Here is a 27,862-nt window from a genome sequence, read left to right as displayed (position 1 = left end):
GGCAAGGTCATTTCTCCTCTTTCAAGTCCAGCACTCTGCCCGTCCCCAGGGCTGCCTGCACAGCCTGCCGACCCTTCCACCCAAGCCTGTTAGATGGGCAGAACCATCCTCCACACGCTCAGTCTCTGTTTTCACAGCCTCAATTTCCACAGTCAAGCCAGAAAGAACACGAAGCACAATAAAGGATGAAACAAGACAAAGATATTTCACCTGGTCATCAGCACTAAATCGCCTAGTCATCTGAAAGTAAAAATATATTAGGAAATAAAAATCAGTTTCGAACCAAGGATGCCTTACTACTTCTATCACCCTCTAGATCATACAAGGAAGTGTTGGTCCAGCTGCAGGGTGTGACCCATGAGTGCCTCACGGACTCAACTGAGTGAGTCATCATTTGAAATGGAGGAGAAAATCCGAGTGCATTTCTCACTGCAGGTCATGGTCAGAAGGAAACTATTTCCTTCTTAATCACGGTCAAGGCCTAGCACAGTCCCTGGCACATTAGGACTGAAAGGTCATTGACTTGCAGTCCTGCGGGGTCAGTTCGGAAAGTATTTGTTGTGAATTAAATAAAGGTGAGAAAAAAAAAAAAACCCAAAATACCAGTGGATAGTGGGAAGTACAGGTATCATGAGCATTCTATTTCTAGACTCCTCTCACTGTTTCACTTGAAGGATACACTTGATGGAGGGATGATTCAGTTATCTTTTGTACAACTTTACTTTTTAAATGCCTGTGGCCCACTTGAAAGAGCAGTTCTCGGCAACAGGCAAACATGGGGAAGGGTATTTTCCAGAACGCTCACGTAACCCGTTAATGTTAAGGATGAGCGTGAGTGGCTGTGGGATATCTGGGTACAGGATGTGTGCAGATTCCGGGGCAGAAGGGATTGCACATCCTTTATGAAGCCTGCTGCACCCTGCATGCCCTGGGTTTCTATCATTTTCTGAGTTGAGCCTGGGCAGGAAGACCAGTTCCTTCCCGGCACTGCTGCCGCTGAGCTCTTCTTACCTGTTTCATCTCACTCCTCAGCCTGCTGATGCCACTCCTCTCGGTTTTGGTGACTCCAGTATGTCCCACCTCATGGATGGAGATGGCTGGGCTGGATGTGGAGGAATGGATGGGTCGCACTGGAAGGGAAACATATACACATGGTTCTTAGAAACTGTATCGCGTCTACCGTGAGAGAGGAATATACACGCATGTGCTTATTTATTGTATCTGTCTGTCTCCCCCACTCGACTCCCTGCTCCATTAGAGGAGGCCTCGTTGGCCCTGGCCAGCAATGTTTCCAGCACCTGGAGCAGTGCCTGCTACACAGCACAGGCTCAGTATGCATTTGAGCAAATGGATGATAGAGTGAACATCACTGAAGCAGCAGGCAGAAAACACTGGATGGCCAGAGAACCCTTCAGTGATTTGATTGAATCATTTTTACCTCTCCAAATGCACCCCCTTCCTTGTAGAACTGAGACCACCCAATTAAGGTCCAGTCTTGGGGCCAGAGAGGCAAGTCCTGGGAGAACAAGCTGACCAAGGGCTGGAGGAGCAGAAGACCCGGCTACCCCATCACGGAAGGGACCCCGCTCCACCCTGCGGCAGCGCCCCCACTAACCGCTCCTGTGCCGTACTCACAGTGATCATCCTAAAGGATGTGACCGTGTTACTGCCCCCTCGGAATCCCTCCAGGCCTAGCCTGTCTTCAGCAAAAGCCCATACAAAGCCCCTCGGGCTGCTCCCTCCTCCCGCCGCCTGCTCTCCTCTGCGGGCTGCTTCCTTTCCTCCTGCAGGCCCAGCTCTAGGGTCACTTCCTTGGGCTGCGTCCTCTGTGTGCCCTGCCTTCCCACCCTCCCCACCTCCACACCATGGGAGTAGGGGGCAAGGGGCACTGCCCAAGGGTGTAGAGACAAATAAGGAGCCAAAGGACAGCAGACAGGGAGGACCCACAAAGGAAATATAATGATTACCCAGAAGGAAGGAGGGACACTGGTAAAGTGGAAAACAGAAGCCAAAGGGGTCTGGGAAGCTAGAGTGGGGCCTGTATGGGGTGGGCATTAGCTGGAAATATTTATCTCAGACATCTCAGGATTTAATCAAATTCTAAGACTATTTGAGTTTCCTAATGTATAAACACTGAACAGTTACAAAGGACAATTAACAATGACGTTATATGCAAAAAGACAGGACCTCTTATGGCCTTGCCTGCAGTTAGACATATTTATGGTTTCAAGTGACATTACTCTGTTCCTAGTTTTCTAAGTTTCTACATCTAATGACAGTTTTTTAGTAATTATCTAGGTCAAACCATGTATATTATTTTGATGAGCACAACACATTAAATATTTATCTTGTATATGTACATTTCAAGGACTGTGCATTTGAAAGAACTGAAAATTACTTTTGGAAAAGGATCTTGAGCATTCCTCCTTCAGGAAAGGAGAAAAGCCACCAGAACACATCTGACTGCAACGCCGGCTTTCTCTACAGGCTGGCGCCCACTCTGGAGAAAAAATACTAAGTACCCAATGTCCTTCTTATTAAATAAAAGGAATGGCAGCCCACACTGCATTTCTTTGGCTTGATGAAATAAATTCACAAATGTATCTGCAAATCATTTTACTTTATAATGAGCAGAAATGATAATTGCTTCAATTATAATTAGGGAGCATTTGAGAACAGAATTCCACCAGGACTTGGGCAATTATATTTCCTAGCATCGCAAACAGAGTTCTGGTACAGATAAAAACTGAGTGAGCAAGACAGGGACAAAGCAAACTCCCTCAGCAAGAAAGTGCTATGAGGTCGTAGAGGGCTCTTCTCCAGGCCCATAAAGGGTGACGGGGTCTGGCTGAGAATGCTTCTACTCGAACCAAAGGCGGGGCACTCAGGTGATGGGAAAAGACAGCCCTCTCATGCTGACACCCTAGTCACCTCACCCCCTCCTAACGCCATGCCCAGGTGCACCTGCGGCTCTCCCAGCCAGCCCACGAGGGCTCACAAAGCCCCACAAGTCACAACCTTAAACCTAGAACTCTGTCTCAGTGAGGTGGGAACCTTACACTCAGACATTATGTCCTGAATCTCGATTACTGGTGTCGACCTGCATATAAATGAAGCAGTTCCGGGCCACCTGGACACGTCAGTCAAGCCCTCTCTGAACCCCTCCCCACAGAGTAAGAGGAGCATTTACTTACTGCTTCTTTCAACACCAAACTCTTTTCCACTTAAAATATGGTGCAGGAGATTTTTCATATCAAAAGGGCTGAGGTTCATCAAACTTTCAGAAGCTTCTTCTCCTAAAAACAAACATCTTGTTAAGTGTCCCAGATACAGGGCTGGTGGTGGGGGAAGGAGAGTCGAGTGGGCCTTGGATGGGGGACAAAAGCTGCTGTGGCAGGTCTCCCTGCTCAGGATTACCTCTCCACTGCTTCAGGGCTGAGAGGTACTAAGCCTTGGTGAGTCTGAATGCTGCCGTTTAAATTGTGTATTTTCTTAACTCTCAGATGCATCATTTTTCATATTGTAATGACCCCCAACGTTGGAATGCATCTAGCAGTGGATTTACATATTTAGACTGGTAGGATGTCTCCCAGCAGAGGTGTTAGGAAATGGGGGATGACAGCTCACCACAAGGAGATACAATAAGGGACTTGGAAGTCAGGAGCAGAGCAGAAGATTCTAGTGCCTCATTCTCCCTAACACATGAAATTCAACACCCTGTGGTGGATGGTTTGGCTGAAGTTACATCTAACCTGGTCAAGCATGAGCACACCCAGAGGCTCAGAAGCCCAGGTTCCAGGATACTTGGGCAGGGTTCCCCGGGGCTGGGTGGGTGCAGGAGCCGTGGAACTGCCCGTGAGCAGCCCTTGCGGGTCGCACCTGAACAGTTCAGGCTCCGTGCCAGCTCTGTGGCCATCACCTGAATGATCAGTCCAATCCGGAGCCTGAGCATCTCTACGAAGAGGCTGGGCTGCGCCCTGACGTACATGGCCAGGTACACCACAATCTCCTGACACAGGTGGAGACACGGTATCAGAGACTGGGTGGTGGCAGGGAGGCCCCTGCTGCCCAGAGGCATCAGCCCTGCCCCGCCCCGCCCTGGCCAGCTGACCTGGGTGAGGACGGCGATGCTGATGTCCTGCCCACTGGCTTCATAGATGAGTTTCGTGAGCTCCTCGGGGGGAAGAGGCCTAGAAAGGAGCATCGGGACACAAACACCGTAAGGATGCCCAAGAGTGTGCCTCCTAGCCCTCTGTGGAAGAGCTTCATTTTCCCACTGGAAGCTCTCGAGTGCCAGTGTCTTCTATTAAGACTCTTTTCCTGAATGGTGGATGGCACTGATGTTTTCCGCACGGTCCCCACAAACCTGAGGCCCCCAGGCTGAATACTTACGCAGAGATGGTCTTCTCCCGGGGTTCTGGTGGCAGGCCCACTGTGAGCTGCTTCTGGTGTGACAGCAGGTCTGTGCAGGCCTACTTATTTAGGAGGAGGGCAAGGGGCAGAAAGAGAGAGGTGAGCAAAGCCGACGGGGAAGGGTCACTGCCGATAAGATCATAAATTTACCTTTACAAATTTTATGACCCATGTTGCCATTTACTTGAAAAATTCTTACAAAGACACCCAGACTGAGCAACGTAGGCCGTGTTGGGTCCCTGTGATCTTTGTGGCCCCAGGCCTGGCTCTGCAGGGCCTTTTAGTGGGTATTTAATGCCCATCCACCACAGCAAACACACTGGATTCCCGGATAGTCCATAAGAGGGGTGGGCTGTTGCGAGTCCTAAGATGTTAAGAGTAAATGACCATATTAAAGTCATAAACTGCCAGTTTCCCCGTTATTAACATATACTAAATACCACCACCTTACCATAACACTGAACTTGAATGTCTTAGAAAGCAGCTCTGGATTTTGCAGGGCCTCAGGGTGAAAATGTTAACGAGACTGTACTGCAGCGGTGCAGAATTAAGAGAGCTCTGTTTAAGATGGTGCCAGGCCAGAGAGCATTTTCATTTTATTTCTTGGTAAACCCTTTTCTGCAGCTAACAAGTAACAAAACTAATCAACTTGAATTTCATTTCCTCTGCTTGCCTTCCGAGAGCAGTGGGAGGTAAGGAGAGGAGGGCCTGCTCCATCTATATATTAAATAACCCATTTCCTTTACAAATAAGAGGTGCTTGCCTCCAGCTTCCGTAACAGGAAGAGGACATGGGGTTACAAAGGACAAATGGACACCCCGCGCAGCCTCTGACCTCAGCCAGGACCTCCACTTTCTTCCGGAGGAGGCCAGAGATGTAGCGGATCAGACCCCACTCCTGGTTCAAGCCGGCTTTCCCATACAGCTCACTAAGGAGGTTGTGAACTGTGACCCCGTGCTGTCCAGAGAGATGTGTGTCCCAGTTAGGACCCCTGTCAAGAGATGGGAAACCCCAGAAGTATGGCCCAGAACGTTGAAAGGCCAGATTCTCTCATAATCAAGCACACTTGGCAGGGAGGGGAATGAATCACTGCACATTCTGCCAAGCCCTCAGAGGCCCTCCCAGTGCTTCTGAGTCTGACCAAGAGGGCTGCATCTTACCAAAGCACCCCTTCTGTCTACTTGAAACAGAAGTCTAACACTGGGCAATGGTGAGATCCTGGCCTCACCCAGTATTCTCGTCCTCAAGGCCAGCACTAGTAGGCAGGGGAGGGTACGGAAGTATGTTCATGATGATTCTGGGTAATTTGGGTGAATATGATCATGATGCAGCCTGCTAGAAGGCCAAGAAGACTAGGACAAAGAGCCAAGGAGAAGAAGGGAAAGCTCAACCTAGTGAAGACCATGAACTTACTTCATTACATACAGAATGTACAGAATGTCTGCTTGGTCCTGTAGGTTCGAGCAATCCTTCAGCTGCTCAACCAGCTTCTCACAGTCCACGTCACCACGGTCATCTCTGGGAAACTGGAAGTCATCTTCAGGAGCCTGGCCATACAAAAGCCAAAAAGCAGGAGAGAGGGGCTGAGCATGCAAACTTTTAGAAGATTAGGAAGTGACACACCAACCTGGTCTTGGCACTCTGCTGCTGTGCTACACTCCAGCTTTTCAGGGAGTCTTCTGTGGCTTTTTGTTTATATTTTTGATCAGTGAATCACTGTCTTAGTCAATGTTTGCAAGAGACTGAACTGAACAGGTTAAAATAGGTATAAATTTTATTCATGTAAAGTTCAAAAACAGGCAAAACTCATGCTAGCAGTTACCTTTGGAGTGGAGCGGGAGGAAGTGAGTGGCAGGGGCACAGGGGCGGCTGTCACTTACATGGGTCTGTTGGCTCGGTGATAATGCACTGAGCCCTATGCTCATACTTCATACACTTCTCTATATATGTTAAACTTCAGTAAAATATCTTTTTGAAGGCAAAACAAATACAAAAAATATGTGAGTTTTAAACAACCTAAAATTGAGGTTAAGTTAAAATCGTCTCCAGCAGACAATGAATCTTTCTATTCATGTGGAATAAAATCAGAGGAGACTTTGGAAAAAATAACAAATTAGGAGAATCAAAGGGGAACACCCTGAGATTTTATTCTCTGGAGGAATCTTTTTCTGGTTTTGTAACCTGCTCCACAAGTAGCCCAGCCTTGGCTGGCTGGCACAGATGGGCCAGGGCTAGTGGTGAGCCAGCTCCCTCCTCTAGTGGGACACGGGTTCTGACAAGTAGGCAGAAAGTCAGTAGCCTTCTCCTACATGCAAAGTATAAAGGTTTGCATCAAATTCAGTGTGCATACTGACACGAAGCAGATTCCAGACAACTAAGTGAATGGGCACACATCAAAATCCATAACTTCTAATCCTAAAAGTCCTGGATATCAAGGAATATGCTCTTTTGAGTTCAACCATTTAAAAGTTCTTGGGACTACATCAGCATCAAAGAACATTACACTTTTTGAAAAAGTGATTCTAAATATTTTACCTTTTTAAGGAGTGGCTGAGGGGAATCAACAAGATTCAGCGACTTACGGTGGGCACTTAGAATTTTAGTTGGCAGAGCCATGGGAACAACTAGAAGATAAAAGAGAGAGCTCTTCTGAAAAGGAGGAAGGATAAAACACTTATTTTGAGAGGTACAATACAAACCAAATAAGAAATGATGACTTAGTTTAATTAATTTCAACACTAACTTTTTACATAGCCACATCATGTGCTAAGTCTGAAAACAAGAAGTGAGCAGGACACAGATCTTGCTTTAAGGAGCTGAACTTCACTTTTCTCTCTTAGAATTCAGGGAAAATTACACAGCATCTTAGAACTAGAAGGAGCCTTAGAAATGATTAAGCCCGACCTCTTTCTTTCAGGTGTGGAAACTGGGAACCAGACAGGATAGACCATTTGTCCAAGGTCACTGGCCTTCTCATAATCAAGGTGTCCCCACTTCCTGTCTACTATGTATTTCACTTTGCCACTGCTGGGTGTTAGTGCTTGTTTTTTTAACCACCTTTAAATGTTATCATCACCAATGCTTATTCATTCAGCCATCTCCACCTGCCAGGCTATATCATATCATCTTGGGAAAATAAGTACCTTTCAAGGTAAAGATGAGGCATATTTAAAAGCCATTTATAGATCTCCAGGTTACACTAGTGAATTTAACATACATTTTAACTTTACTTCCTCTCAATCCCCTACTAACACTACAGAAAATAATTAAAGAAAAAAAAAAAAAAGACAAATCCTAAAGAATAGGGAAAAGCAGGAGAGAAGAAAAGAGCAACAACATTTTGGAAGTGGGGAAGCTGATGGATAAAAGGTAACTGGTTTAGTAGACACAAGGCAACCAAACCCCAAGTCTGCAGTGAGGAAAGCCGAGAACCAGTCAGGTTAATATCAGAATTCTCAGAGGTCTAAGGAGCTTGCTGCATCATGGACCTCTGGAACTGGGGGCAGTCTAGAGAGGGCATCCAAAATAAGATGGAGGAGAAGCTATGGGAGAGGCTGTGAGCTCCCTAGATGTCCTCTGCAACCACACAGCTTTCCAACTGCCTTGCTCACCCCGATAGAAGCCTAGAGGGTCTCTCTAAAGAGGGTAAAAAGGGGGGGGGCTATGTCTGGAAGGGGTACTGACCCACATGTCTGAAGGCCGAGTACATTCCTTAGGGGAAATAAATGATTGTATAGCTCCAAGCAATCAGATCTTTACCTGTTAAAAAGGAGACTGCAAAGGAGACTGTAGAGTATCTCTGGGAAATCTGCCTGGCCTACACCCATAAACCCACTTACATGCTTGGAGAGTCTCATGTATAAGCAGATAACCAAGGACAGGAGGACAGACTCAAATGCGAAAGACAGAAACCAAAAGAAACAGGAAAAATTGACTTGGGGGAAATGGAAACCATTTAGGGAGAAGAAATGTTAAAAAAAAAAACAAACAACAACAAAAAGCCCTGCCATTAATATTCTCAGAGTAATAAGAAATTATACTGCATGTATGAAACAAGAATGGATGCAATTCATAGAACAAAGATTTAAAACATGACAGCAAAAGTGGAAAAACTCAGCTGAACAGGTGGAACAAAAAGCTGAGGCAATTGCCCTCAAAAGAGAGCAAAAGACAGAGAAATGGAAGACAGAAGAGAAACAATAAAGACTTCTCCAGGAGGTCAACACTGGAATCATAAAGTATCAGAAAGAGAGGACAGAGAGAATGTAGGGAAGGAAATGAGTCAAGAAATTTTTTAGAAAAACTTTAAAACTGAAAAACTGAAAGCAAAAACCATAAATTTCCCAATTGAAAAGTCTGCTGAGTAGCCAACACTGTGGATGAAAATATACCCAGAGCAAGGCACATCACTGAAATTTCAGAACCTGGGAACAGAGAAAATCTTAAAAACTCTCAAAGAGAGTAACAGTTTATATTTGAATGATCAAAAGTCAGAATGGATTTAGATTTCTCAACAGCAACACTGACAGCAAAGGGACAATGAAGTGATACTTTCAAAATTCTGAAGGAAACTTGTAGTAAAATTCTATACCCAGCTAAATTCTCAAATAGATACAGAATATGGCAGACTTGCAAAGTCTCAACAGTTTTACCCACCATGCACTGTTTTCTCAGGAAACAACTGGATGTCCTCCACCAAAAAAGGGAGTAAGTTAAGGAGGAGGAAAAGTTGAGACACAGAAAACAGGAGAGCCAACAAAGGAGACAAGGATGTCTCCAGGATGATTGTGAAAGATCCCATGACAAAATCTACATCCCAGACATGGAGGGAAACAGGCCAAAAGGGGCAGTGAACCCCAGAAACAAGCAAGTTGAGGGCTGTCATCACCATGCTCTCTTCCACTGTACCGTTTTTTTAACCTATTGAAACTATTTCAGAATGTATTCCATTAAAGGTATAAATCGAGAAAGGGGAACATGCCAGATTCAGGAAACAGGGAACCCAACTGAAGAGATAAGCAAAGGCAATTCCAAGTATTACGGTAAAGTCAAGTCCTAGGATGCCAGGTATGCAGCAGGCCTAGAGTTCAATAAGCTGGATGGAAGGGGACTTCTGGACGCTAAGTAAAGCAGCGGAACCCAGAGATTCGTGCATATGATTGACCTTGTGAAAATTTGTATGGCAAGACCATTGGAAGCTGTAGAAAGGAAACAAAGCAAATTAAAAGATAGGATGATATGACATTGTAAAATGACTATAACTCAATAAAAAAATGTTAAAAAAAATAATAAAGGCAAAAAAAAGATAGGGCAATGATAAACTTTAGAAAAAACAAAAAGTAAAAATTACTGACTTAACTAAACCTTAATACAAACTGCACAGATAGGTTAGGAGAAGTGAAGCAGAGGAATGGTGATTTAAGAGCTAAATCCTTACCCGCATAAGAGAAAGTCAACAGATACCAAATAAAGCCAATGCATCAAAAGAAAGCAGTATAGACACACTATTTTAGAAATACGGAGATACGTAAATGCCAGAAGAACAACTAAGAGTTTTAAAGTGATTGCCCCTAAGTAGGACAGTGGGGAGGGGAGGGGAGAGATGAGGCAGGAAAGATCTGCATTTTGCTGCCTTTTAGGATTCTTTGACTTTTATATTGTGTTCATGCATTACTTTGATGAAAGAAGTTACTTTAATAGGCAGAAAAGAGTTAATAACATACATGGAATTTCCAAACCCTTTGCTTTTGCCATGACAGAAAGTATATCCCGAGTGGAGTGGATGGCGCTGAAAACATGGCTGTCCTCTGTCTTCTTACAAAGAGGTGGCAGATAGCACTTGGAGGATGTGCTTTGCAGGAGGTGGCTGATATACTGGTCAAGTTCGTCCTGGCTTTCTATAATTACGCAGGTAAGAAAAAGAGCCAATGAAAACAAGCTGCACAAATAACCCAAATGCATAACAGTGATTCTGTGTAGCATGAAGTGCTGAGTAGATTTAGTGGAAGACAACATTTTGATACAGATATCTGACCTCCCACCCACCCCCAGAGAGCAAAGAGATTTATGTAGATAATGTATGTGTTCATAAAGTTATTGTTTGGAAAAACTTCATCCAAGGAAAAGAAAATACATGTCAAGATAGTGTTTATATCACATCATCCCAAGATGAACTGAATATGTAAGACAACCAGAGGGTCAGCAGCCAACATTTTATCTTTTTGCTTTAATCTGTCATGAGTAACATACATTATGGAACCCTCAGCCCCAATCCCAATTACTAACTAAAAGTAAACAACAGGTCACTTCAACCCAAAACCTCCCTCAGTTTGAGAAATTATATACATAAATAGGATTTCATCAGTTACATCCAATCAAAACTAAGATCATCCTACTATCCCTTTGAAAATTCAAGTGTTTCTGTCTTCATATTTCATGAAAAGTCTGCATTCCTGAAACTCTTTGTCCCTCTAGGTTTTAAAAAAGCCCCACTTTTGCAGTTTAGGTTTTTAAACTGGCATCTTATTCATTTTAATACGTGAAAGTTTTCAAAGCCTCTTTTTTTGTTAATTACCATTTTCTGTGCTTGAGTTTTAGGACAATTTTATCACAATGCCAAGGTTTAAATAAATTCAGTGAACCACCTACAAAGGCATTACAAACCGTACCTTGATTATAGGTGTCTTCCAAGTATCCTCCCAAATCTGAATCACTATCAGGACTGAAGCTCCCTTCACTGGCACCATCAAACAACTTCTCATCACAGTCTGGATCCAGGAAGGTCAGATACGTATAGAAAGAGGTGGTGAGAAATTCCGAAAGACTCCCTAATTTTACTCTGCCAAGGAGACATTGTGTTAGAGATACAGGTGCATGTGGACCAACTTCCACTGTGAATCATTGAGAGACTTTTCAACAACCAGGTGGTGCTTCTGCCAGAATCAATAAATACGTCACTCTGCAGATTGCCCCATATAAGTAGTCAGCCAAGAAACTAAAATGAAAATTCAATAGCAAGTATGAAGTGGAATCACACAGCATATTAAAAGCCAAAATGAATCATGCTGATTTCTTACTCCCAAACCCAATACAAATAGAAATCTATTTTCCTGAACCAACCAAAGATTACAAAACATAGAGTGAACTAGAACCAACCCTTGGGTATTTCTGCCCTAAAATGACTGGAGCAGAACAAAACCAAAAGCAAAAATTCTCTGGGGGCTCTCGTGCTATCTTTTATGAGTCCCTACCACACAGTCACACAAGCGGGCGTTAGAAGAAGGGTATATGCTGGGAGAGGAGCACATCAAAGATCTCTCTAGAAGGAAGGTGATGGCAGGCGATCCCCAGATCAGAACAGTGGCCCAGAGTGGCCCTATTACATTATCAGCCTGGGTAAAGTTCCACCAAAAACTAGGAGCTGGGTCTAGCAGTATGGGGTTCTGCTGCAAAGGCTGCAGGCTTCACATTCTGCAAGTTCAGCCCCAGGTTTGGGGAGCAAGTAGGATGTCCACCCTGCAGAATGCAAGCAATCTAAAACATTAGAGCTGGAAGCTGAAAACAATGGGATGCCTCAGAGGTACCAGCATCAGGTTTGACTATTTTAAATAGCTTGGTTTAAGGAGAGTAAACAGAAGCATGCAATGCAAATGAATTCAAAGGTGCGGGAGCTTCAATGGGCAAACACAGACTACATCAAGAAACACCGCCTGAGAGAGAGAAAAGCCTTCCCTTAATAAAGTAAAAACTTTTTCCCCATGAGCCCTGGGGCCAGTTCTAAGGATTGTTTTGCCCTGAGGTTAGGGAACAGGAAGAGGTGAGATGGAGCCAAGGGAACATTTCTCTCTGATGAAGTTGAAAGGAGTCAGGGCAAAGGCGGAAAGGCAGTAATTGAAAAATATTTCTGATAGCGAACTACCCCAGGTGGGTCCGGAGGGTAGAACTTGGCATGGAGAGTGAATTCAGCTTTTTAAATACCCTCAGACCTAAAAAAGAGCCAAAATGAGATTCAACTTCAATTCCAAAGAACTTAATAGGAAAGGGTAGCTGATAGAGCCTGGGCGCTCCTGTCCCATGCTTCTCTGAATTGTTGGCTGTACTCTATAACCAGGAGGCCCTCTGGATTCCTATAAGCCCCCACCCAGCTCAGCATGGTGGTTAGAGCCTGGTTTCTGGGTTCATGTGGAGTTTCTGCACCTACTCATCCTGTGCCCCTGGCCCTCTGAGCCTACAGATCCTTGTGCATAAAATGGGAAAACAGCCCAAGCGACAAAGCATAGACTAAATGAGACAATGCACCCAAAGCCACAAAGCACACTATAGGTGCTCAATTAACTGCAGACAGTATCCTTTTGACAATGGTTAGATTTCAATTAAATAATTTATTTTTGAAAAGTTAATTATGGGCGTATGGTATTGTCTCTCGGTTATGACACCATATGCCAGGTGGTAAAGTGTCCAAGCTGGAGAAGAAATGTACGAAAGTGGATGCCAAGTGCAGCTATGGTGCCAGTCCTGGAATGTAGATGGCAGAACACTGGGGATGGTGTCTCACTGACACTCATGACAGGTCAGGAGAAGCTCAGAGCGAGGGCCACTTCAAGTCTACAGCAAAACTCACAGCAGGGTTGGTGAGCAGAGGTGCCAACCCAGGTGCTCAGAAATATAGTGACTCAACCCTGAAGACATCAGGCTAAGTGGGATAAGCCAGTCCCCAACAAATACTGGGTAAGTCCACCTAGATGAGACACCTAGAGAAAAAGTAGATGGTGGTTGCCAGGGGCTGGGGAAATGGAGAGTGGTTTGATGGGCACGGGCTTTCAGTTTTACAAGATGAAAAGACTTCCAGAGATTGGTTGCAAACAAGTGAATATACTTAATATCACTGAACTGTATACTTCAAAATGGTTAAGACAGTAAATTGTGTGTGTATTTTACAGTTAAAAAAAATTACTGTGGCAGCGGGGTCCCTGACGTGGAAGGATGTGAGAAGGGCTGACTTCAACTCCCAACCACTGGCATTCCATCAGGGACCAAATGGCAGCCTCCCCGAGCCTGGAAAGGCCATACATTATTCAGGCTGGCTGCACAGTGAGGTTCTCCTGGAGCCCTTCTGGCATATTCCAGGGGATTCTGAGAGATCAGGGAATAGATCCTACAGAGAAATCCCGTGCCTTGTGACAGTCATGGGGTGCAAAAATGAAAGGGGTTTCCATGGGAGGTGAGCCCCCTATTACTCAAGGAGCTTAACTGTACCACCTGGGATCGCCCGCTGCACCGTGGGGCTCCAAAGCGGAATGGGCATCCCTCCACTGGGGCCAAGGGGCCAGTGGTCTAGGGAGGCCCATTCAGGTGCTCTGCCATGAAGGGATTTGTAAAGTTCGGTGAATTACTCTTAAGGTGTCAGCACACTCAAGTCAATTCAAGGAGTGAATACTGAGCACCTGCCAGATCCCAGGCTCTGGGTGTTCTCTTCCACTCCTTTTACTAGAAACAGACAGCATATCATACGTGCGTTCCAGGAGTGCTGCTTCCGAGAGACCTGGTATGTTCACCTCTCTATGCCCCAGGCCTCCTGGTGCCCATAAAAGCTTCACAAACATCCACCAAATACCAAATGGTGCTTAGAGTTGATTCTAGTTTCGCATGAGTGACTGGAATAGCTTTAACTTCCTTTTGACTCTAAAGTTCCATGCTTCCATGTTCAGCAATTGATATGAAAAGTGGAAGAAGGGCAGCAGAAGACTCTAAGAAAGGTCAATGTTACTTTTTTTTTAAAATCACCTATTACCTAGCTCCTCCAAAATATCCATCCTCTAGTTTTCGAATTGTTGAAAGAACAGCAGAATGAATATCTGAGCCATCATTTGCTAAGGGGGGAAAAAAAGATGAATTAGTTTACTTAATCTGTGAATACTTTTAGGGGGCATGCATCAAAATGTTTTCATCAACACAATCTAATTAAAATATGTGTGGCACAGAAGATTCCCGAGCTGAGACACCTAGCTGCTAAGAACCCCCTTTAGTACTTAGCTCTGTCTACGGGACTCATTTTAAACATTTTGAAAAGGGCCCAAACCAACAGTGGGACATGAATCAGGCAGATCATGTTCATGGAATTACTGAGCATGGTATGGGTGATGGGGAAGGTGAGCGTGGGTCTGCCCGTCATCCGCCAGCAGGTGCACAGGTAGGCCAGCTCGATCCTCAGCATCTCCACGATCATCTCGTTGTCCAGCGCCAGGTAGAAGTGATGCTGGTCGGTGAACTGCAAGTCAGAACAGGCCAGGTAAAGGGCTGGCCTTCGTTTCCCTCGGTACAACCCTAGCTGTCATCCATGGCAGCACTAATCCTTGCATTTTGTTTCCAGAGAAGAGGCTCAATCCTGGCTGTAACTCGCCCCCATCATGGGGTGCTCCTCACAATCAGACAAATCACTGTCACCTGCCCAGGAGTCGTGGCTACATTAGCGTTAGTGTGGGAGGGAAGGGTGTATGGCTAGATCTATTGTACAGCTCCCCCAATGGGGATTAAGCACCAGGCCGAACACTGCTGTCCCTGAAAGGAAATCAGTAACTCCTTAATCCCTATGCCAGCCAGGGCTGCTGGGCTCAGAGATGCATTCCAAGTGAGGCCCTTGAGAGCAGGTAAGATGTGGAGACCATGTTTACCTGAGTGATGGCCTGGTTAACGTGAACTAGAGGCGCTGTGGCCTGATGTTGAAAACCATATAGCTGTCCTGGCCTCTGGACCAGTGCACACTCAGCTCTAGTCTGTAATTTCTTATGAAGGGAAATAACAAGATTTAAGTGAGCAGCACCAGCTAGGTGAAAAGCAGCAACTTGAGGCTATTGACCTATGACCTCACAACCAACTAGGTGCCCAGGTAGTGGGGAGCCAGGGGTGCTGTGCTCCACATTGACAAAGTGATCCCACAGTTGGCCTTTCCAGCTGCCCAAATGGATGAAAAAATGCTTGGTTTGGGTTCCATGGGACTAGTTACCTTTGGAAACAAAAACTCTGAAGAAAAGTTCCATCATCAGTATATTCAGGATCCCGTCAAGGGGGTCAGGGCCTGAAAAGTCAGACTGCCTATGCGTTAGGGGCTATTGCAGTTAGCGGCACAAGGGCTGCAAGTCAAGTGACATGTCACTAGCAAATCTGTGAAGCAGTGTGAGTTTCAATGACTGGAAGTGATGGCACGCTCAGCTCAACTGAAGTCACATTTACTGAGCACCTACTATGAGGAAAGAACTGTACTATGTACCAGGGGTCATCTTATGTCTCTATTTGAACACATTCTGCCACATTCAAAGTAGCTCACCAGACAGAAAAGAGAGCTTAATAAACAGATGCTTTGTTGGCTTGCTACTGGCCTGCTGGTCTCACCTGGGGTGTGAAAGTAAAGATTTGGTTCCGAATCACATATAGTTTAGATGTTCCAAGGACACCAATGTGCCGATATGGTCGACCACTCAATTTCATATTCTTATTTCGTCCTATTTAAATAAAAATTAAAAAAAGAGAGATACAAATACAGTTTCATCTAATCCAAGTGACTGTGGCTAAGGATGGGCTTATTTATATGTTAAACAATGCACTTTGGGGTTTGGTTTTTCTACTATTGTTGTCTTTCTTTGAGACAAGAATGAATTAAAAACAAATCCCACCCCCTTCTTTTCATGCACGTGTAAGAACAGCACCTGGTGCAACATCTATATGGAATGAAACTATTAAAAGGGCTTTATTGATGTTTACTTTTTATTTCCTTAATATTGAACCATAATCCTAAACAAAGTCAGAAAAAGAGAACTCCCTTTACATTTTAATGGGTAGATAAGCAATTTTTAGTCTATGGATAAAATTTAGAAACATTATCAAGACACAAATGACAGCTTCAATTGTGAATTTTCAAAGGTGGCTCCTTATTTTACAACAGATCTGACGAATTGCACGGCCAGCCTGTGGGGCATCCCCTGAACGGGCATTAGAAGAATGTGCATGCTGGCCTTTCCTCTTCCCATGGAAGCAGGCAAACCGCTGGCTTTAGTGTTTTGCCCAATTCTTCAGAATTTACACTATCAGTCTCCCCCAGACCCCAAACCCAGAACCCAGATGCCCCCTCACCCAAAATGCTCTGCTACTTGCCCAAACCTACCAAGCTTGGCGTATATGTGACTGAGAATCCGGCCTGGCTGGACTCGGATTGGATTAATGTCAGCAATACTCTGGACATTCACCCCATGTTTCTTCAGCAGCTCCTTAATGTGGTGGTTTTCTGCCAGAATAGTCACTGTGAAAGAGAACACAGCGTCTGTATTAGACGGTGGCCCTCGGCCCCTCACGTGGACGTGCACCTTGTCTGTTCTTGTCTCCGGCCTGTGACAGACATGTGAGCACACTTTCCATGCCCCAGGTGGCTTTGAAAGGGACAGCACTTGTCCTCCCTGCTTCTCTCTGGCCTCCACTCCCCTCAACACCCACGATGCTTATTTATCACGTGCCCTCAGTGTGCAAGACCATCTGATGAGAGATGTCTAGAAATGGTCCCCCACAGGTCCCAAGCGGAATTACCCCATCTCAAATGGTGTCTTGCCTCCCTCTGGGTCTGCATTTATTCTAAACCTGTCTTGTGTTCATTCACACGGGGTCAGGAGTGGAAACATCTCCACAAGGGGGATAACCAAGAGAAGTCTGTGCCTCTGCCCTCTAAGGCAGAGAAGAGCAATATGGTGGCGTGTGCTAGCAGGGGATGCTCTGACCGAAGGGGAGGTGGGGGCAGGTTCCACCCTCTAGAGAGAAGGGAAAGTGGGTCTGCTAGTGGGTTGGTGGTAGTGGGGCTGCCTGGCTCACTGAAAGCATAGCATAGGGCCCAGCTGGTGGGGAAGAGCCACCCCAGAGCCAGGCCACGCACCCCCAAGGGGCTTATCCAGGCCCCAACTCCAGTGAGTGAGGCTAGGCATCTGGCTCTCCAGCAGAGAGGGAGCTCCAAGTGCCTGGGATGTGGGGGCCAGGGCAGGGGGGCTCAGACCCTGCACCTGCTGTACCAGTACTGCTGGCTTTTCAGAGAAGGGACAGTGCTTTGGCAAAGGAAAGGAGTCCTGGGAGAAAGGGAGTTTTGACCACAGAGAGCACGGCCGCAGCAGAGCCCGCTAGGAACTGGAGGGACACGGGGCAGTGCTCAGGCTGGAGGAAAATGACTTGGTTTTGTTAAGGTCGCCCCCTGAGTCCCACCACTGTACCCTCAGGCTGGCAGCACCTGAACTACAATACATGTAAGTGCTGCTAAGTTTGGAATGTTGCCTGTTTATATTTACATTGCACATGATGCTTTTTCAAAGTATTTTAATACCCATGAACTCTTCTGAGCTTCACAGCAAGGCTCTGAGGGGGACCCTTGCTGCTCAACTGGACAGCTGTAGCTGAGCAGGGACTGGAAGCTAATCCCCCAGGCCCCAGCAAAAGGGAACATCAGCCATGCAGGACTGGGTGAGTGGCTTGCCTTAATATCCACCTCTTTGGACGCTTCCAATGCCGTGCGGAGGTCCGCACGTATCAGAGCCACACAGTGGTCACTCTGTAGATGCGACTCTTTGAGAGCAGTGGTTTGACCGAGACCTGCAAGCCTGGTGATCTAACAGCTGCACGCAGAGAAGTTTCTGAAACTACATTTCCCCTTCCTCCAGGCCAGAGCCTCTGGTATTTTCTACTGTGTTCTATTCTATTACGTTCGGAAAAAAAAAACAAAAAAAAAAACAGTGCTTAGGACCTATCGACACATCCCAGCCTGCAGTTGGAAGAGTGGCTTTGTGGCTTTAAGGGATCACTTAGCAGCATGTGCCCTGGTGACGGGGTACAGACTGTGAGGTCAAGCTGGATCAGGCCACCTGGGTATCAACTGGGTTCCCACCTCCTGCTGTCAGCTGTGGGTCCTTGAGTAAGTTAACCCCTCAGCCTCATGTGTAAGATGGGGATGATAATCCTAACTGTCACAATCTCTTTCTGGTCAGAATGTTGTGATGGTTGGGTCTATCTCAGCAGGTACACAGTATCGGCCAGGTGATGACCTGCACGGCCTCTGCTGCATCACGGGCAGGCACAGCGAAATGAGTCTGAGGCCACAGAGAGGGCTGCCTGTCCTTCGTTCAACAGTTGTTTTTAATGTTATCAAGTGCATGGGTGTCAATCAACATAGAAGCTACAAAATACGGGCCTTGTCCTTAAGAAATGTACAGTATACTTTAGGGAACCCAAGGTGGAGACACCAAGCGCTATGATACTACCTGGTATATAAGCCGCTCTATGAGGCACGTGAGCTACTGGGGAGTCCTCCCTAGGAGGGAAAGTAGGGAGGGGAACCAGCCAGCTGGGTGCATACTATGCCTGGCCCTGCACTGAGGGCTTTCCCTGTGGATCTCAGTTCCTCTCAAGAGCACCCTGTGAGCCCAAGGCAGGGAGGTGAAGTTACATGGCGAGGTAGAGACAGCACCACAGCAGTAGCCCGGGCTGGCCTTCCACCCCTCTGGAAGGGTTGCTGGCTGGAGAGTAGGGGACAGGTGGAGGCAGGTGAAAACATGGGCCTACAGCTCTGGAAAGAAGTCAGACCTTCAAGGGAGGAACGAGCGAACCCTTGCTTGGGTTCTGAGTTTTCACCAGGGTCATGTTCTACTTTTTAAAGAATAGCAGTTATGAAAAGTGATACTCAATGAATGACTTGTGCCCTAGTTGCAATCAAGGTTCAGATTCAAGAAAACAATTTCTTTGTAGGAAGTAACTTTGTGGTTGAGAGTTGCTGAGTTATAGAATGTATTTCACAGAACTGATATATGCTAAAATATATATATATGCAATTTTTAAAAAATTCAATAAGAAACTAGGGAACAATTTGCTTTAAAAATAACACGGGTTTTATAAAGTGAAATATGACTAGTAAACATGCTCACAAACCTTGTACTACGACATCAGGCTTGACGGAAGTGGAAAATCTTCTATTTAAGGGATCAATTTCACCAGTGGCAAGGAATCCCTAGGAAAAGAGGAGCATTAACGCTATGAAATACTGATTAACTAAAATTTCACCTTAAACCTGAGCTTGAAAATAAAATATTTTGGGGCTCAAGATAGTATTTTATTCCTTTATATTTTTCAAGTCAATTGCTTATTTTCTCTGAACCGCAATATACCACTTAGGGAGTACTGATAAACGTATTGCATTTTCAGCAACTAGTTCTCCAGGGCTAGGCAAATATGCCACCCTTGTGTAAGCAAAAAGAACAAAGGTAACCGATGCTTCCTGAGCCCTTATCCCGTGCCAGGTACCATGCTGGGCCCTGTACCTGCACTCCTAACAGGTAGGCACTGCTATTGGCTCCATCTTACAGGTGGGGAAACCGAGGCTTAGGGTAAGTTGTAGAGTGGGACTTGGCCCAGGGCTGACTGTCCTAAAACACAAAGCTCCCCACCCCACCCGCTTACAGAGAGTACTCTTTGTATGTGGACATCCTCACATTATCTATAAATGATTGGAACCCTAAAAGAGGGGATCAAGGTATTCTGGGAGGTCTAAGGAAAAAATGGACCTAATGCTAAGCCCAGATGAGGGCCTTTTTAAGAGGAAGAAACAGAAGCAGAATTATTTTATGGTTTCCCATCTCACTGATACAGTAATCAGAGCTGGATGGTATCACAGAGATGATCAAGCCCAACCTCTTTACAGATAAGGAAACTGAGGCCCAGGGAGGTTAAGGGAACTGCCTGAGGTTATAGAGCTAGTTGCAGGCAGGGTTGGCTTTCCAAAGGAGATATATGCATTTTCCCTACTAATAAAGAGAAATGTGTAAGACCCAGTCTCTACCCCTAAGGACATGACCATGAAATTGGAGAGATGATCACACCCATGAAACAACTGCTCCATCTCTGAACCTAAGGGTCACCTGCACTGTGATAGCTTTACTCTGGTCCCTTCTACCACCAGTCACTGCTCGCCTGGGCTCTTTCTGCAATACCCCTCCCCAGGGGTCCAGAGCACTCAGCTGGGCAGGATCCCCTCAGGGAAGATGAACCCATCTGATAAAGTCGCCCACATTTTTAGTTGGCAAAAAAGCATTTGCATTTAAAAAACTTAAGCCTGGGGGCAAGAAAATGCTTAACAAGAAGGAATGAGTCAGAGGCAGTAGACCTTCTGTGTGGGGGTGTTGTGAGCTGAAAGAACATCTGATGGAAGGTTCACTACAGAAAAACCAGAACGCTGCCCCTGCCTGTGGAGAGCACTAGAGAGTCAGTCCTTTTGCTTCCTGTGTCGAGGACCGCGCTGGGGGTGGCTGAAAGCCAATGGAGGAGTTTCCCAAACCCTGTATCTTTCATACATGTGCTGATACCCACTGAGGAGCTTACCGCCTCCTGCTGACCATCAACTTAACCAAGTTCCAGCCACAGACCATGAATGCTGGTGCGAAGGGGGGTTGGGGGATGGACAGAGTGTTTGGCTTGCAGCTAACCCTGAAACGGTTTACTGCAAATACGGACACACAAGGCCAGGTCTCAAGTCTCAGAGCCAACCCCAATCTGTTGACTTTAAAGCCATGAAGATGCCAAAGACATTCATAGCCACACTGGGCAGAGAGCCCCTGTGCTCTTCGGGGTCCCCTGAACTTACAATCAGATGGTTTCCAGTCTGTGAAGCCCCCAAGTCCCCTACCTCTGCCAGCAGGGAGCTGAGGATGTACAAGGACTGACCCCACAGATGGGGCAGCTTCCCCAGAGGAACTCTGTCCACCGTGTGAGGATTCTTATACTCTTCATCTACCTGGCAAAGAGAGAAAAACCCAAGTCAGAATGTCAGAGGATAAAAAGGCCAACAGCATTGGACAGTGGGGAGTACACTGAAGACTTAGAAAACGCCACTCATTTGATCCTCCACACCAATTCTGTGCGAAAACTGGGCCAGGGAGGCCGAGACCCTTGCGGGGGGTGGCTAAAGGCAGCAGAAGCAGAACTCAAATCTAGGCCTGGTTCCAGGTCAGTGCTCTTCGCACAAGTACACAGATGGCAAAAGGCAGAGAGACAGGCACTGGAAGCCTGGGCTGCCTTCCTTGAGTGCAGCTCTGGGAAACAAGAAACTCCACAGCTCATGCTTCTGTTTGGCTGTATTACGGGTGCAGTGATCTAAACCATCAGCCTACAGCCATAGTAGTGCAGTGCTGGACGCTAGGTCAGGTTGCTATCTTGCTCTCCCCAAGGGTTCGTAAACTCTGTGCCTACGCAAGAAAGTTACCAGAAGGTGGCGCTACTTATTGAGGAAAAACAATTGTACTAGATCACAAATTTTCCATCAAGGACTCAAAAAGCTGAATCCATGAGGGGCTTCTGACTCATCAAAATAAGATACAGTTCTCTCTCTGATGGACAGTGCTGGCTACGTGTTGTAAGTACAACTTAGTCTGCAACTTTCTCTGTTGTAAACTCCATGCTGACCTTTGTGTTTTCAGTCATTACAATGTTCACTGGTTGAGGGTAATGTCAGTGACCACTTTCTTCCTCCAGAAAACATAAGCCAATTGAAGGAAATAGGAAACATTCATCTTTCTCCAAAGGGGAAAATTGTACCATGAGGCGAGTCATTCTCTACTTGTGGATTAATCAGTGATGTTATTACTATATTTATATTATATATATTAATAAAATTTGCTATATTAAACTGAGAAAAACTTAAGCTCATAAACTGAACAAAATTAAACGTCACTAGTAACCAAATAATCAAATAGGATAATATGTGGAGGGAGATTCTTCAAAAAGTCATAGTGGTTGTATCTGTGAGATCAGAGAGAATTATTTTCTTCTATAGAGTCCTGGATATTTTGCAGTGTGCAGGATTACTTATTACAATCAAACTGTATGTTAAAGCTTCGTGAAACGTAAGAGATGTTAAGACTGCACAGATCTGGAGTGGGAAATAGTCGATGCAAAGAACAGAAGGTAGACAAGGTGTCTGGATCAAAAGACAGCATGGCTCTGCCCTCCTTGCATCCACTGCCATCTCCTGCCTCCTTGCGGAGGTTGTGCCTCTCCCCTTCAGTCCTTCCAGTCTGCTTGCATGTCCTCTAACTCACCAGGCCTTTGCGGCCACCACTCCTCTGTTTGCCCTCCATCCCACGAACTTGCTCCTCTGACCCTCCCAGCCTGCAAGCTTGCAGAGGCAGAGCTGGCGTCATGAGCCCTTTGTGCCCCACTACCTAGTCTGCTGCCTGGTCTGGAGCAGCTGCTACATGCACATCTGCTGGGCACATCTGCATTAGTCTCCAGCTGTCCAACAGAGGCCCCCTGTGGGCAGCAGCACCTTGCAAAAGCATGTCCGGCTGAGGAAATGAGTAATGCTGAAACCCAGGCTGGCTGCCGCCTTGGCCCAGAGCTGTGGCCACTCCAAAGATGAGACTTTTTTTTCTAATTTGCAAAAAAGTACCATATGGGTTTAAGTGGCCCTCTCTGCAGTGGTCTCTACATGTTACTGATGTGATGGTTGAAACTTCCCAGCTGTCACCTGGAAGCATCCAACATAGACTGTGCTCAACATAAAAGAATGTTCAAAGTCAGTGCTCAGCTGATATGTAAGCACACTGGGGTAAAGGAGGATGTTGAAATGACAAGGTGAAGCCCAAAGGTCAGTGTGGAGTTTAGAAGAGAAGAAAGCTGCAGAGTAACTTTTTACAACATGTAGCCAGAACTGTTCAGAGAGAAAAGGAGGGCTTGCTTATAACACTGAGCCATTTACTACAGTCAGGAAATGTGCCTTTTAGTAGAACACAGATGGATGGTTATTCTCTACCATAAAACAGGTAAAATACCCCTAAAGCTATTTATTTTTCCTTGCTCTGCTTCCAGCTTCCAAATTACCTCCCATAACTAATTTTGTTTTGCCAGGTGCCTCAGAACTATTTGCTGAGGTAAACATTAAGCAAAAGGGGCACCTGAACACGTGTTTGCTAGGAACAACCCCTAGCTTCACCGTCAGCCCCTCCCCCACCGACACATACACATCATACATAATAAAATGAATACATTTGCAGGAAATCTAGGTCTCTAACACTCAGAGAGAAAACAGCCCCCGCAGGCTCCAAGGCCTGATGTGCACAGTGAGGGGCTCTCCTCTACAAATGCACTGCCCATTAGGAGGCAGCGTGGGGCTGTGGGGAGGCCCTGCCTTGGAGTCTGGTTCCAGGCAGAGCCCAGTGCTGTCTGAGCTCTGACAGGTTCCACAGCCTCTCTGAACTGAGGCAGATAATTTCAAAGACTCTTGCCAGTCCCCTGACCATGTGCTTGTGGGCCTAATTCAACCACAGAACCCGTAGACCCGAGCTGCTGCATGACAGCTTCTGCTGGGTTAGGATCTCCTGCAGGCCCTGCCAACCGGAGGAAAGACAACGCTCTCTGAAGTCTCCTCCTTCAGCAAATGCGATAATGAAGCTTTGAAGCAACAGGAATATTCGAAAGACAAAGAGCCTTGAATTCTTTCCTTCTAAACATGAAAGAGACATAAGGAAATCTTCCCATTAAGATATATAGGTCCACCATGACCCAATTTAGGAAACTGGATAGAACAAAACTATCTTTGGGCATCTTCTTGGAACTGGCCAGTTTCTCTCCCCTGGTATAGAACGGCTTTTAAGTGGTAACCCAAGCTCTAGCTCAGGAAATGCTCGACTCAAAGGAAGAGATTCTCAACTACCCCTATGCAGGCAGACCTCGGTTCCAGACCACCCCAATAAAATGAATATAAAGGAAGTCACATGAATTTTTTGGTTTCCCAGTGCATGTAAAAGTTATGTTCACACTATATTGGAATCTATTAAGTGTGCAATAGCATTCTGTGTAAAAGAAATGTATTTATCTTAATTTAAAAATACCTGACAAAAAAATGCTAATCATCATCTGAACCTTCATTGAGTTGTAGAAATAACATCAAAGATCACTGATCACAGGTCACCATAACAAATAAGAATGAAAAAGTTTGAAATATTGTGAGAATTACCAAAATGTGACATAGAGACACCAAGTGAGCAAATGCTGTTGGAAAAACTCGAGGAAAGGTTGCCACAGACCTTCAGTTTGTTAAAACAACAACAATAACAACAAAAACCAACCAAACAAAAAAGCACTATCTGTGAAGTTGCTGTCAAGCAAGGTGTGCCTGTACGTCTCTCCACTCCCCCAAGGAGATTGTCTGGTTTCTTCTTCCATGGAAACGTGTGAGAACATGGTGCCCAACAGTGTTTTGTGCTTTTTAGGGCCTGTTAGGCCTTGCACTCAGGATAGGGACAGGCATCGTCTGAAGGTCCTCAAGTGACGCCTCCCTTGGGTACCTGGGTGAAGCATGGCTCCAAAGCCATTCTCCTGGATAGAACACTACCGAAGGCTTTAGAAACCACTTCTCCTGGGGAGAAAGTGTTAGGTCTGAAAGGCGCATGAGAAATACCAAAAGGCCAAGCACCACCTCACTTCGTTCCAGATAAGCAGCACCTGGTTACCTTGTTAGGCGGGATGGCATAGAGTTCGGGCACCAGGTGGATCCCATTCTGGCCTCTGATTAATATCCCCTCCAGGGCCTCTCGGTATTCTTGGACCTGGAAAATAGCCCCATCCCCCAGGATATGCAAGAGGGGTCGTTAGTGCTGTAATGGCAGTGCAACACAGAAAAACAGCTCTCTCGGCAACAGATTAGAAGTAGGACCCAGGGCTAAGAAATGCACACATGCCTTTAGCTCAAGGAGTACAGGAGGAACTGGAACTCTTGCTGACAGCAAATGTTACGAGGAGTTAAATGCGGCTCATAATTTTTCTGTGTTGCATTTAACTCATGATTTAAATATTTCACTCTTAACTTCTCACATATTTAAATTTTGTCTCACCAGCTAGACTATAAACGTCTTGGAGTGGAGGCCAGCTCTTAAGCGGTACATCCCATTCCCACCTGTTGGTAATTTTCCACTTAAAAAGCCCTCGTTCAAACATTTATTGCTCAAGAAATATCTGCTGAAGGAATCAGATGTGAGGAAAAGTGTACATACTATGATCCATGTACCCCAATTCTGAGGTTGCGCTACTCAATACAATAAAGGTTGTTGATGTAAATGTTTCCATTAAATTAAAAAGGCAGTGATAAAAACCTATATATTAAAAAGGAAATGAAGAAACAGAAAAAACCCTTAACCAGCCACCCAGCTATTTAACACATTTCATCTTTGGAGAGCCCAAATGCCTTCCAGATCTCATTTTCTTTTCTTTTGAAATGCATGGACAACAAAGCCTGACACGGTGCATCCTTTTTAAAATGTCACTGGGCAGCAAGTGGAAGAGATAGTACAAGCAAAGAGTAGTAAATTCTGTGGGACCTAGAAAATGAAGTACTAAGTACAGGCTTTTCTGTCTCCTTAGCTTTTTGTTTGTGACAATTGTCAAACTTGTTCATAATTGAAATTCCAACTCAATCCTTTTGAGATCTTTAAGTCTTGGGATAAAAAAGCAAACATAAGATCCATGATAATCACTAAAGCATAAGAGTAAGACTCAATCATGGGGAAATATTAATATTTCAAGCTTAATGATGCTTCTGAAACACCTCGGCATTCCTGAGCGATGGCAGCTTTCAAAAACTAAAACGAATCTTAGATTACATATCCTACCCCAGAACATGTGATCTGAGGAGGCTGCACTTCCCCCCCAAAGCAATCAGGAAGCCATTCAAAGCTTTTAAGTAAGGCAGTAGCATAATCTGTTTTTTAATAAGATCACCTTGGCAGTGGTGTGGAGACACAGCAACAAGCGAGGCTGGAGGCTGGGAGACCAGTTAGGAGGCTGATACATTAACCAAGACATTAGCTGAGAGTACCTTTAAACTAGAGCTGAAGACGGCAAAACCACGGCTGGTCTGAAAAGAGCGGCAGCAACAAAACCTGTCTGCGGAAGACTGTAATGAGCCCAGCCTCCTCGGCCTCAGCCTTATGTAGTCCCCTCCCCTTGAGTGCCTTGTGATAAAAAGCCCTCAGATGTAACAGATTGGGTCAGGCTAATCAACAGTGTCCAACTGGGCATGCCTGAGTGACCTTTTGCCGTCAGAGGGCTGAAAACTCCACCCTCAGAGCGCGCTCAGGACCTCCATTTTGGACCGTGCAGAGGCCTGGAGTTTAGCTACGCTTGTGGAGAATGATGATTAGCTCATCTTTTTCCAATCAGCTTTCCCCATGCCTCAGACTGCCCTGCTGCTTTATTCTTTACCCCATAAATACCCCGAGCCCCTTGCCGTGGGGCAGGCAAACCTGAGACTTGTTTGCAAGTAAACCCTCTCTTTGCTGCAAACCTTGGCGTCTCAGAGTTTTGGCTCGCTGGGCTCTGGCAAAACAAACCTTCTTTGGTAACAACAGCTGTTCAACAGCAGAATGCAACAGAAGTGCCATTCTGCCAGTTCTGGGACTAAGCTTTAAGAAAGTTTGGCAGCTTCTGTTTTTGCATTCTGAGAGAAGACGATGACCATGTGAAAAGCCTCACGACCCACAGGCTGTGAGGAGCCCAAGCTAGCCACATTGTGGGGCGCTCAGGCCCAGGCCAACAGCTAGCATCAAGCTGCCGGCCGTGTGAGGGGGGCCGTCTCGGAAGTAGATCCTCCAGCCCCACTGAACCGTCCCAGCTGACACTAGGTGAAGCAGACAACCTGTCCCTGCTGAGCCTTGCTCAGATTACAGAATAATGAGCAAATAAAATAGTTATTGCTTTAATTCATTCAGTTTTGGAAAAGTTTGTTAAGCAGCAGTAGGTAACTAAAACAGTGCCCTAAATTCTTGCATAACCCTATGTTCTAATAATAATCATCACACCACTGGAACGAAATTGCTGATTACCAACACAACACCCAGCATTTTCTCACCTGAACGGCATCACCGTTGAAGACCCCATCAATTATGAAATACGTCCAGAACACAGGCCATTCACATTCAATGTTTTCAAAGAGCTTTAGTTCAGCAGGATCATAATGCAGTCGGTTTGGGTCCTGGAACCAAACAGGTAAACCCTCTAAAAGGGGATGTCGGGTTATATACGTAATACCATTGTTACTCACTGGGTCTCCCTTGCTTTCTGATTCAATTCAGCTTTGAAGCTGGTATGATTAGGATTCTACTATAATGAGGAGATGCTCTTTTTGGCAGTTTTCCATGGTAAAATTTCAGAGAAGTAAACCAAGTATACACAAGACCCTCTGGTACTTTATTAAGCTTTTTATATTTCTGTAACAAATAAATAGCAATTTGCATCTCAGTGCTGCGCAGACTATCTGTTTTACTGATACCATTTTATCAGTCACTATGGCAAAGGAACCCAAGGAGGAGGCTACAGTTGGCCTTTTAAAAAACGTGTGAGCCACAGAACTGTTTGTCCTTGTGTACAAGCTGTTTTAAACGACCAG

General features: G+C 45.6%; 1 protein-coding gene across 5 annotated transcripts in view; it reads right to left on the bottom strand.

The window, feature by feature from the left end:
* Positions 1–27,862, bottom strand: part of PHKA2 (phosphorylase kinase regulatory subunit alpha 2) — a 76,998-nt gene that overhangs the window by 16,036 nt on the left and 33,100 nt on the right. For 4 of the 5 annotated variants that reach the window (XR_004318222.1, XM_032475721.1, XM_032475719.1 and 1 more), the window contains exons 10-28: positions 27,326–27,448; positions 24,933–25,028; positions 21,110–21,217; positions 19,360–19,438; positions 16,571–16,705; positions 15,802–15,911; positions 14,536–14,680; positions 14,204–14,282; positions 11,082–11,251; positions 10,137–10,310; positions 6,949–7,037; positions 5,827–5,960; positions 5,248–5,404; positions 4,393–4,472; positions 4,112–4,190; positions 3,880–4,009; positions 3,195–3,296; positions 1,012–1,130; positions 211–240 (exon numbers count right to left, since the gene is read on the bottom strand). Coding sequence is in view for 4 of the 5 variants with exons in the window: in XM_032475721.1 (XP_032331612.1) it covers positions 211–240; positions 1,012–1,130; positions 3,195–3,296; positions 3,880–4,009; positions 4,112–4,190; positions 4,393–4,472; positions 5,248–5,404; positions 5,827–5,960; positions 6,949–7,037; positions 10,137–10,310; positions 11,082–11,251; positions 14,204–14,282; positions 14,536–14,680; positions 15,802–15,911; positions 16,571–16,705; positions 19,360–19,438; positions 21,110–21,217; positions 24,933–25,028; positions 27,326–27,448 (2,139 nt within the window). In the remaining variant the exon portion in view is untranslated. The remainder of the gene's footprint in view (positions 1–210; positions 241–1,011; positions 1,131–3,194; positions 3,297–3,879; positions 4,010–4,111; positions 4,191–4,392; positions 4,473–5,247; positions 5,405–5,826; positions 5,961–6,948; positions 7,038–10,136; positions 10,311–11,081; positions 11,252–14,203; positions 14,283–14,535; positions 14,681–15,801; positions 15,912–16,570; positions 16,706–19,359; positions 19,439–21,109; positions 21,218–24,932; positions 25,029–27,325; positions 27,449–27,862) is intronic. The other variant, XM_032475720.1, reaches the window with a different exon arrangement.

The sequence above is a fragment of the Camelus ferus genome, chromosome X (genome assembly GCF_009834535.1).
Source record: "Camelus ferus isolate YT-003-E chromosome X, BCGSAC_Cfer_1.0, whole genome shotgun sequence".
Taxonomy (NCBI): Eukaryota; Metazoa; Chordata; class Mammalia; order Artiodactyla; family Camelidae; genus Camelus; species Camelus ferus.
This window is presented reverse-complemented; position numbering and strand designations above follow the sequence as displayed.